The sequence below is a fragment of the Temnothorax curvispinosus genome, unplaced genomic scaffold, assembly GCF_003070985.1.
Source record: "Temnothorax curvispinosus isolate PA1 unplaced genomic scaffold, ASM307098v1 QBEX01015862.1, whole genome shotgun sequence".
Lineage (NCBI taxonomy): Eukaryota > Metazoa > Arthropoda > Insecta > Hymenoptera > Formicidae > Temnothorax > Temnothorax curvispinosus.
This window is the reverse complement of record NW_020225642.1, coordinates 1-11,930: the sequence shown is the minus strand read 5'-3', so window position 1 is coordinate 11,930 and position 11,930 is coordinate 1. Positions and strand designations below refer to the sequence as shown.

The following is an 11,930-nucleotide window of genomic DNA, read 5'->3' as shown; positions in this document are numbered from 1 at the left end:
AAATGTTTACTGATGTGTTTTTAAAATATTTACAATTACAAAAAAATACAATTACAATTACAGAAGAAGATATAAATATTTACACATATTAAAATTATTTAGAAGTAGCAAAGTAACATGCGTTATCTTACTGTTTATTCTATTCGCCATTTGTTGTTTATTAAAATTATTCCATCGCATATGCGTTTTCTTAGGCATGGAGACGATTCCGTTGATGATATTTGTAGGCGCGCTCGCAAAATAATTCACGAGTTGCATTTGATAGATTCCTACGATATGATAACTAAATTCACAACTTTTCAGTCAACTTTTATCATAATATATAAAACAGGATGTAGCGTATGTGCATGATAGAATAAAAGATAAATTTCAGTTGGCAATATAAATATATCACCTTTTCATACTCAGCAAGAAGCAAAGTCGTGAGAAAGTCTTTCATAAGAAACGTCACTGTTTTTTCGCACGACTTTATGAGAATCGTCGCTTACTGCATCGTTGAAATTTATCATCGGATTTACCGGCGTGTTCATCAAATTCACGTTTTAAATCGGAGCACGAATCGTAGAGTGGAATGCGACTGGGTCACGACGAGTGTGAGTACGTTGTTGCGTTTTTATATACTCGCACTCGCTCATTCATACTCGTCAGATCGTCGACAGGTAATTGTTGTTGACGATCGACTGCGGCTGATGCTTATCCCTAAAAAAAAAAAAAACAACATTTTCTTATCTATCTTCGGCACGCACTCGCACATGTCGCAACGGAATCCTAGAGTTTATGCGTTTGCACGCGCATTCTTAGTAAGAATCTGCGAATCTGCGGATTTTGTGTGTGTATCTTAGGTAAGTCGCTGATATTGTCCTACAAAATCCTCGTCGATGATAAGCAAGAATTTGTTTCGAGACGATAAATCCTGGCTATTTTTTCTCGCGCACGATCCAATCGATAGAATAATGTGATTCCAGGACAGTTATGTTTTTTCCTACATGCAATGTATTATTAGGTAAGTGTCAGACACAATAGCAAACAGAAGCATTGTTATTATTTAATGCACGCAACAATGTTGCATGGTATAGTGTAAAATGTATTTTATCACACACATATATATATATATATATATATATATATATATATACATACATATATATATATATATATATATATATGTATACATATATATACACGGTGTTTTGTTTTAATCGCCCCAAGCAAATATCTCGAAAAATATGAAAGATACGGAAAAACGTTTTAGACAAAAGTTGTTTGGTTCGAAGGGGGACATAAGATGGTGTCATTGGTTTGACCATGGATGGTCGTTTAAAGCTCACGTGAACGACACCTTTAATTTCTTAAATAGAAACCCTTATTTTTCAATACATATTCTTGTAGCTAATTTCGAGAGCTTTTCAAAACACTATAATAAAGTATTTTTTCGTTAAGAACTTTTGGAATTATAAGGCTTGAAAGTTCTAGTATTTTGACATAAAATACAAAATATCTTCTAAAACATTAAGTTTTTGATAATGTTACCTTAATACTTTTATGCACAGAATAATGAGACGAATTAATTGGTATGAAAAAAAGGCATAGTTCCTTTAAGAAAAAATATGTAATTTGCAACACGCATCTGCATACTTTTGCTTAAAAGGACTTTTCTATTTAGTTTAACCCTCTCTACCTGCTTACGACGAGTGTTATACTTATTATCAGACGTCCTCTATATGAATTATTCTAGAGAATATATAAATACATAATTAGGGGAGACCGGGACTATTCGTGACACTGCTGAAATTTTGTCGCGGGCCTAACTTTAAAATGCTTGCTGCTAGAAACCTGTAATATCAATCACAGATGTCTCTTAGTGTTCTCTAGGTACCAACGGAATGGCATTTGCGTGTCAACCATTTTTCTCTCTCAGTGACAGAAAGTCTGACTTCAAGTGCTCAAAGTAAAATTTTTCAAATCCCGAAAATTTGTTTTCTCGTCGAATAAAATAATAAGAGATCCGAAACGGTAAGTTGTATTCAGTCACTCGACTTCACTAAGCATAATGCATGAGTAGATTTTATAGTATTCTTTCTTATCTGTAAGTCACGGATCATGAATAAGGAAAAACCACGCCGGGGCATTTCGTGACACGAGCAATTGGGGCAACCAAAAAAACCACGAATAAGCGTTCAAAGAACTGGAATAACCAGTTCGCAGGGGTCGTGGACGCCTTCGAAAAGTGGTTCCCCGTAATCGAATGTGAGCGATGAGGGCGATAAATGGAATAGGCGTTACTTTTTTCCTCATAATTTTTTATACATATAATATGTAAATTTTGATAAATAAAGGCTTTTTCAAAGTATAAAGTAGATAAAAGTTACAAAAACGAAAGAAATCCATATAGTTTGTTTAATTAGAGAAAGTATCACGCATTACCCCATGGCCTGTAACGAATTTACCCCGGCCCCGGGGCAATTCGTGACACATGACACAGCGATACATTACTTGATATATTTCGAGACTCGTGAGAGAAAAACCTATATATTTTTTTCTTTTAAACTAGAGAGATGGACGATTACATCGCACAAATAAAAATATTTAATTAAAACAAAATAAATAAATTTTTCTTGTAAAAAAACTTGGTGTTGCTTTTTTACTCCTGTCGCATTCTTCCCTAAATTATGTTTATTGTTTTTTATACAATCAAAAATCTTAGTACTAATGTTTAAATTTTAATGTTTAAATTTCAAAGTCTAGCAGCGCCAAGTTTTTTTACAAGAAAAATTTATTTATTTTGTTTTAATTAAATATTTTTATTTTGTACTGTTACTTCTTTAATTCTTTGTAATTAAAATGATTCTTTGTAATATTAAAAATTTGTTTAAGAGAATTAAGAAGCTATTATCACTTGGGTTTAGAATAGGAAGACCCTTGAATAGGAATACGAAGATACCACTTGGGTTTTATTTCTTTAAAGTAGTTGCATAACAATTATCTTTCAAAGCAATATACATATTCTCTTTACAATTGGCGCAATTTAATTTAAAGATTTTACATCTTTTTTTGAAATATATGTCACTTGAGTTAAGTTAGGTAATATAATTTTGTGAAGAAGAAAATAAAGATTTCACATCTTTTTTTTGAAATACATGTCACTTGAGTTAAGTTAGGTAATATAATTTTGTGAAAAAAATATAAAGCTACCACTTAGGTTAGATTTTTGAATTTACAAAATACATTGCGTGTACTTGGCACTTTTTTTACCTTTTTTGAAAAAGGTAATTTTGTACTGATATCACCTATTTTGTAGTGTTAAGCAAGGATCTGCAAAACAATTTTATTTTTTATTTTTTAATTATTCACAAAATTAGCAATAACAACAAATACATAAAAATTAATAATATTTAAGTAAAAGTAAATTATACATTTCTCACAAAAATTGAAGGAACACTAAATTTATCTTTAAAAATAGGCAAAATTCGAGCAGCTGTAACTTTGTTAAAAATGAATAAAATTTAAATTTCAAGCTTAAAACCTCTACTTTCGAAAGGTTACTATTATTCGTCCAATTTTTATTATGTCTAGACATAATTTTAATTCAGCAAATTTTTATTATGTCATGACATAATTTTAATTCTGCCGCTAGGGAATTCTTAAATCGATTCTTATGAATCAAGCTTGAATTCGATGTCTAGGTGTCCCAGGTTGCCGATAACGAGGTCCACATAGTGCGCTCCATAGTTTTTGGTGTCCAGGTGTATTAATACCTTGAATTCGATGTCCACGTGTTCCAGGTTGCCGATGACGGGTTCCAGATAGTGCGCTCCATAGTTTTCGATGTTCAGGTGTAATACTACGTTGAATTCGATGTCTAGGTGTCCCACGTTGCCGATGACGAGGTTCACATAGTGCGCTCCGTAGTTTTTGGTGTCTACGTGTATTAATACCTCGAATTCGATATCTACGTGTCCTTACATTCAGATTTAAAATTATTAATACACCTAGACACCAAAAACTACAAAGCGCACTATGTGAACCTCGTCATTGGCAACCTGGGACACCTAGACATCGAATTCAACGTACGATTACACCTGGACATCAAAAACTATGAAGCGCACTATCTGGATCCCGTCATCGGCAACCTGGGACACGTGGACATCGAATTCAAGGTATTAATACACGCAGATACCGAAAACTACGGAGCGCACTATGTGGACCTCGTCATCGGCAACCTGGGACACGTAAACATCGAATTCAACGTATTATTACACCTGGACACCGAAAAGTATAAAGCGCACTATCTGGACCTCGTCATCGGCAACCTGGGATACCTAGACATTTAATTCAAGCTTGATTCATAAGAATCGACTTAAAAATTCCCTAGCGGCACTTTCTGCTAAGCGTAGAGAACCTTCTTTTCCGGCAGCGGTGGTAATACGATGTAATAAGAATACGAAATCTCTCCAGATAAACATGAAGCAATTGACTCAATATATTATATATTATATACATATACCTAATTTACCTAAATAGAAATCTTCCTCCTGACTGATAAGTCTATCGACCTAATTTCGAAATACGCGCGCAATATCGAAACTGGCGATACCTGCGCCGCCAGCGTCGAAAAAGTGAAAGTGACATTTCTCTAATAATCATAATAATATTGAGACGTCGGCGTTAGGAGAAGTATCTTAAAATAAAATTTTTCACATTTTGACTTTGTGTCGCAATATCTCCGCTCGTAGGGCACGTAGCGGAATATTATGAGAGAAACCCCCCCCCCTAATTGGACCCCAAGCTATCGATCAAGCCTACTTAGAACTTGATCCGTTCACTCGTTATCGAGATCTTAACATCTCGGGTACTCGCAACCCGTCGCGTCGCGTAAAAGAGTCACGGTCGGTCTCGCTCCGCGTGTACTTGGCACGAGACACTACCGTGTCTCTTGACTTCTATAAAGCAGGGCATACACACGTGTGTGTGTGTGCCCTGCTTTAACGAAAATCACAACTATTATAAAGCAGGGCATACACACGTGTGTGTGTGCCCTGCTTTAACAAAAATCACAACTTCTATAAAGTAGGACATACACACGTGTGTGTGTGTGCCCTCCCTATAAGCGCGTAATATTATTTGATATTAAATAATATATCCTTAGAATATTAAATGAATAATTTAAGAATATACCAATAATATTAAATAATATTAAATAATCTTCCTGGAATATGAATAGATTGTTATATGTCCACTTCATATAATATTAAATAAATAATATTATTTAATGTTATTAAAATATTATTTGAGAAAAGAAAAAGTATTTTATAATAATATTCTGAATATTTAAAAAGTAATATTATTTAATATTATTTAATATTATAATGATATTCTGAATATTAAAAAGTAACATTATTTAATATTATTTAATATTATAATGATATTCTGAATATTAAAAAGTAATATTATTTAATATTATTTAATATTATAACAATTAAGTTATATGTGATCGGTAATCGCTACTCTGTATGAAGGATATATGGACAAATAGAAAAAATTATGAATTTTATTACTTTCATCAAATAAAATCTTTATTCATAATTTCGTATATTTTTAATTCGTTGAGTAACAATTCTAATTTTTTTATTAAAAAAAAGCAATTTTTTGAGAAACGGTATTTATAATTTAGATTATACAACTAAAGTATATCTCAATAAACAAAAATTAAAAAAAAATTATTAGACAACAAAGATATATCTTAATAAACAGAAATTATAAAAAAAAACGTATATGCATGACTTCTTTTTTTTTTCATTAAATTTCAAATTAAATGCTATAGGAAAATAATCATTCTTGTCTCTTGTTTTTTAGTCGATCCGTTGCGTGAGCTAACCAAATTTTAATAGGTGCGCTTATATCCCCCTCAAGTAGTGACATCCTTGAACTTGCTTCTTACAACACCTAAAATAATCATAGAACGTAATTATAGAACGAAAAAATAAACTCAAACTTTGATAATCTAAATATATTTTGTTGTTAAAATGTAATAAAATTCAAAGAAAAAATGAAGTATATAAAATTTCGTGTCATGCAAAAAATAAAGTTTGAACGTGTCATTATTAATAATTTTATAATATATTTCAAGAAATGTTTACTCCTTTAAATCTCAAAAAGCAGTATTAACATTTACATAAAAAATAGAATTTTTATTTTACTCATATGGAAAATAATTATAAAAATTAAAAAATGGCATTATCAAATATTTTGTAATATGTTAACAACTCTACATAAACTTCTACTTTTACATAAACAACGTTAAAATTTCAAATTTAAGTAAATTATAAGTCTATTCTTACCATATATTATTTTCCATAAAAGCAATGTTTCAAATCTCTGTTTGTTTTCTTTTTGTCCAGTCCAACTGAATTTTGTAGCTACTTCGTTTGTAAACAATGTTGTCATAATTCTCGTAACGGTTTTTTTCATAGTACTTTGTGAGTAGAAATAAAGTGCCGATTTCTGTAAAAAAAATAAATTTTGATAACGGATATTTACAATGATATACCAATTACATTTCCAAAAAAAAGTGGAAATACTGTAAAACTTAAAAAAATGTCTACATTTTTCTAAATAAGTAAAAAATATACAAGTATTATTGGATAATATGTTTATCTTTACTTACAACTTGGTTTTTAAATGTCTCATCATGTTTTAATTGCTGTTCAATATCTCTTACGTCATCGAGACTTTTCATAGGGAATTTTTCATCAAAGATTTTGTTGTCAGTATCATAAATCTGATTTTCCAATTGCTCAGAAGAATTGTGCAGTTTCTTTAACAAACACTCGCAACTCTTTACGCGATTAGTAATATCTACCAAACTACTAATAATGAATTTTTTGAATTTTTTTTGTTTCTGGAAAAAAGTTAATATTTAAAAAAATTTTTAGTTACTTATGAAAACAAAATTTTAAGTTATATAATAAGATTTTTTATATAATAATATTCCAAACATAAAATTTTTACCCGTAGCTTCTTTATTTGTGTTATATGCCAAACTTTTACCCGTAGCTTCTTGACTTTTGTTACATGCCAAATTTTTTACAACAGAGTTATTACTTGTATTTTTCCGAGGATTTGAATTGTTTGATTTGTGATACTTATCAATGTCTTCTTCAATCTCACTATTGGAATCTAATTTATTTGTGTCAATGTAATCCATATTTAAACTGGACACAGATGTAATTTTTGAAGTTGGTGGTTCTGGATACGTCAATTGTGGAGGTTTATTTCTTTTTGGCAATTTTGCAGCAACAGAAGCATTATCTTCAGATTCAGAAGTAGTTAAAGTTTTCTTACAGCGTAATTTTCTTTTACGTTTATTTTCTTCTTCATCTGAAGTATAGTATTAATGTCGGATATTTTCTCTGCTAATTTTTCCTTTTCTCGAGCCCTTTTATAAGTTTCTTTTTACCAAAAAAAATTATTTATTGTTATAATTATTTACAAATAAATAAAGTAGCGTCAAGTAATTATATATAATCATATATGGAATATAATCACTTACGAAAAGCATTTTATGTAAGTTACGTATTATAATTTTATATATAATGCTTCTGATAAGTAATATAATTATAATAATTATATACAATTATATGTACCGTAATTATGTATGGTCGTATATTATTTATAATTCTTATATAATGGTATATAAATATATATGATCCTATATGATTATATATAAATTTGTTTTCCCAGGATTTTATTTAATTGTAACATTAGAAATTAATATATTCTAATAATGTTCTGCAAAATTAGATTTCTTTACTCAAATAATAAATATTAATTTTTCAATATTAAAGCTCTATTATTTTAATATTACTGCTTAAGTAAAAAATTAAATATAATTACAAGAGTTTACTAGATTATTTTTTGACAATTATAAAGAGTGATATTTTAGAAATAATATTTATATAAATCAATGATTCAGCATAGAATATGCATGATTAAAATTAAGAATTAAATCAATAATTAAATTCACGTTAAATTAAATTAATTTTACGGCCGAAATTATTGCAAGTCTAAATAAAGGTATACATAATTTAAGAATAGATAGTGGGTAAATACAAACTTGTTCCATATCTACATTCTATCTCGTATTTTTCCCATTCTAAGTTTACTTCGGCACAAGATTTAATTAAATTCATACGTTGTGCTGTATTTACATCAGATAGCCAATATGTATATTTCTTGTCATCTATTAACCATTGTTTCGGTACTGTAACTAAGCCATCCTTCAGTAAAACTATGTAAAATTTGTCATTTTTCTGTACTTTTTCTGGAAACAAATGGTAAAAATGTACGCACATGCTAACATTTTGCTTCTTAAGTTATTTTATGCAATGTAGTACTTACCTATGACACTCATAATGCTGATTAATTATAAATACGTGGAAACGTATTTCTAGACTTTTCCTTTGTCGAACGGAATTTCACTGTGTAGCTTACGCTGCAAAACGTGTGACCACGTGGTATTAGATATTATAAATACGTAGCACCGTATTTCTAGATTTTTCCTTTGTCGAACGGAATTTCACTGTGTACTACTAACTATGTACTACTAATTAGCCTACGCTGCACAACGTGTGACTACGTGGCATTAGATATTATAAATACGTGGCACCGTATTTCTAGATTTTTTCTTTGTCGAACGGAATTTTACTGTGTACTACTAACTAGCCTATGCTGAACAACGTGTGTGCTGAGCAGCCAAGTGTAGTGTTGCCTTTACCAGCCATGCGCTGGCCGCGCTGTCAATAGAGGGGAGCTAGTCTTCTCCACGGACAGCGTGGCCAGCGCATGGCTAGTAATGGCTGGTAAAAATTAGTAGTACACAGTGAAATTCCGTTCGACAAAGGAAAAATCTAGAAATACGGTGCTACGTATTTATAATATCTAATGCCACGTGGTCACATGTTCTGCAGCGTAGGCTAATTAGTAGTACATTAATAGTAATTAAGTACTCTAATCTAATCAATCAGCATTATGAATGTCATATTGATAAGTACTACATTGTATGAAATAGTCCAATAAGCAAAATGTTAGCAGCATGCGCACACATTTTTATCATTTTTTTTAGAAAAATAAAAAAACGACATATTTTACATAATTTTACTGAACAATGGCTTGGTTACAGTACCGAAACAATGGTTAACTGATGACAAGGAGTATACATTTTGGCCATCCGTTGTAAATACAGTACAAAGTATCAAGTATCAATTTAATTAAAAGATCTTGAAAGCAAAATTAATTCATATCAATTTGCATTATAAGTGTCGTAAGTATAAGTACTATAGTAGATATAGGTATAATTATAATATAATTATTTATGACATGTAAAATGGATAATCGCACTAGCGTTTATCCATTATTCTCGTTTTAATAACAAGATCATAACATAATCTCAAAAATGTAGATTTTAGTTGAAATAAATAAAATAGTATATTAAAATATTGAAAACTTCGTAGTTTCAAATTTAAATAATTATAATGCCAAGCAAAAATTTGTCCTTTTGAGAGTATATTTCTTTCTTTCTAATAATAAAACAAATATTGTATGAAGTCAACGTATAAAGAGAGAGAGATCGTGTCAGTGCAGCCATCTATGGCGTTCATATTGCGGTAGGTCGAAACGCGCGAATGTTTATGCGCGAAATAGGTCCCGACCGCGTAGTAACCCAGGCGTTCGAGAGCGGCCGGGCGCGGGCTTCCCGCGCGCTTGCGTGCGCATGTTGGGAGGGGCGCGCAGCCCGGGCGAGCGAGCATTCGTCTTCCGGACATCGTGCGTTACACATCCGTAGCAATCAGTTCTAATAAAATACGTAGTTGCGTCATCTTTTTGCCGTTTTCTTGTAATCGAGTTGTGAGGTAGCCGAGATCTGCCTCTCCGTGTGCAGCAGCCAATATAACTGTCATGTACGCAGCAAATAAAGGACAACAACTATCGTCGCAGAAAGAAAGCCAGTGAGATACGTCCCGGCGAGCCATGCCGGCACGTGGAAAGCTCGAGGAAGGCAGCCATTTTCTGGAACGTTCGAGAAAGCCTTTTCGGCATGAGATAAAACGCCCTTTCGAAGTCTTGGATAAAAGAGGTTTTGGCTTGGTCCTTTCGACATATATTCATTGTGTGAACATCCAAGGTGATGTTATCGTCAATCAAAAGGTAACCTTTGTAAATATACTTGAGTGAGGACGTTAGACTCTCGTCTACCGTTACGAAATGAGAACGTTAGACTTTCGTCTACCGTTACGAGAGAGATAATCAATCCTCTCAAGGTTACCCTTTGCGGTTATAGCTTGCAGAGTTCACGAGAGCAAGCGAGAGGAAGACTTCCTCGCCTTTTGAAAAGATATTAGGATTTCATCTCGAGTTTAATTGTAACACTGAGCTCAGTCTAAAAATCCATTAATTAATTAATTCTTTCGTTGCAACCATTTTCTTGACAATGAAAAACTTTACTTCTTTCTTTTGTGCGATTAATTCGGTATAATCAATTCTATAATATCTTTTGTAGTTCATTACGTTAATTTGCGGACATTCGTTACATTCAATACTAGAGTAGAATGTTTTACTTGCGAAATATATAAACCGTTTCAGGCGCTGTAATATAATTATCAAAGAACCGTTTGCGTACGTTGATATAAATTCTCTTACTCAGATACTTCATATTATCCTAGTGATTATTTTGCGAATTCTTCATTATCTAATATTACGTTTATGCTGTGGTGAATTAATGTGTCAATCAAAGACTGCCTATTACAAGATTTAATTCAGTAAACTTAGTGAGAAATTTATTGCTTATTTTCCAAAATTCTTTGTTTTGTCAGTGAAAAATTAACACAGGTTGTATTTTTGACCAAACGGACATTTATTCTTACGTTAACTCAAATCTTATTGCTTATGTTTTTGTTGTTGCTCATGTTGTATGTATAGATTGTGTTGTAGTAATCGCTCATGATGTCGTATATTGCTTTGCCGTGATTTAGACGAGTTTGGTAATATTCAATCGATATTCGAATTACAAATAATATTATTTAATAGACAGATGATAGTTATTCATGATTTCAAATAAAAGATTGATGCATTATTTCCCAGATTATACAAATTATAGCTAAATTGATATTCTTGTTTTAATTGATTTGTGTTTATGTTTCAAACGATCCTTTCTTTAGAAAAGAACAACTAATTCTGAGCTTGACTACGTCAAGAGAAATTATATGAGAACATACGATTACAATTCTTTTGATAATAAAGCTTGTTATATGATAAAGAAATACCTCAGTAAAACTTCAAAGTATATTATACCATATATTTAAAGAAAGGACTGTTCTATGATAACCATTTATTTGTTCTTTTATGCATTTGATACATTTATTTTACTCATATTGTATTTTATATTACCAATGTATAATTTTGTTTACGAATACTGGGAAGGTTTTAGGGCAGTTTCCCTTCCCCCATGCAACAAATGTTGGTATTCTTTGTATAGTTTTGCCCAATCTAAATTTTCTGAATTACATAAATCACGAAACGCAATCTCTCTCTCTCAATAAACGGATTCTTTTTATTTGTTTCTTCCTCATCAAATTCTCGAGTTCAGGCTCGTGCGCGAGCTTGTGCAAACAAATATGTTGTTGATATTTTGTTTATCACATTATTTTTAATACATATAAATGTAAATAATAAATTTTTTATCCGATTATTTAAATTTGCGGACAACGCGGCGTAAGTATTTAAATTTGCAACCACAAAGTTTCAATTTTTTAAATATTAAATTTGCTATTTTATTTATTTTAAGTAAAACTTACATTTTGGAAATTACATTATAATTTTGTTTTTACAATGAAATCTCACTCTCTTAACATTTTAATTTAATATTGGATAAAAAT

General features: G+C 31.1%; 1 protein-coding gene across 2 annotated transcripts; it reads right to left on the bottom strand.

Moving 5' to 3' along the window:
• Window positions 1-7,008: 7,008 nt before the first annotated feature.
• LOC112466100 lies at window positions 7,009-8,605 on the bottom strand. Of its 2 annotated transcripts, XM_025033987.1 has the most exons (3): window positions 8,398-8,605; window positions 8,114-8,320; window positions 7,009-7,448 (listed from the first exon to the last, which is right to left on the bottom strand). In XM_025033987.1, the coding sequence occupies exons 1-3, from the start codon at window positions 8,408-8,410 to the stop codon at window positions 7,327-7,329; spliced, it is 342 nt and encodes a 113-aa protein (XP_024889755.1). In that variant the 5' UTR covers window positions 8,411-8,605; the 3' UTR covers window positions 7,009-7,326. The 2 variants fall into 2 exon arrangements, with proteins under 2 accessions (XP_024889755.1, XP_024889754.1); XM_025033986.1 differs by lacking the exon at window positions 8,398-8,605 and having other exon boundaries at window positions 8,114-8,359.
• Window positions 8,606-11,930: the final 3,325 nt, after the last annotated feature.

Bases quoted from the DNA above. Each gene is read 5' to 3' on its own strand.
- LOC112466100 (XM_025033986.1), bottom strand. From the start codon at position 8,351: ATGTGCGTACATTTTTACCATTTGTTTCCAGAAAAAGTACAGAAAAAT. The intron at 7,449-8,113 runs GTTTGTATTTAC...TTTGGTAAAAAG, and splicing joins AGAATGTAGATATGGAACAA to AAACTTATAAAAGGGCTCGA.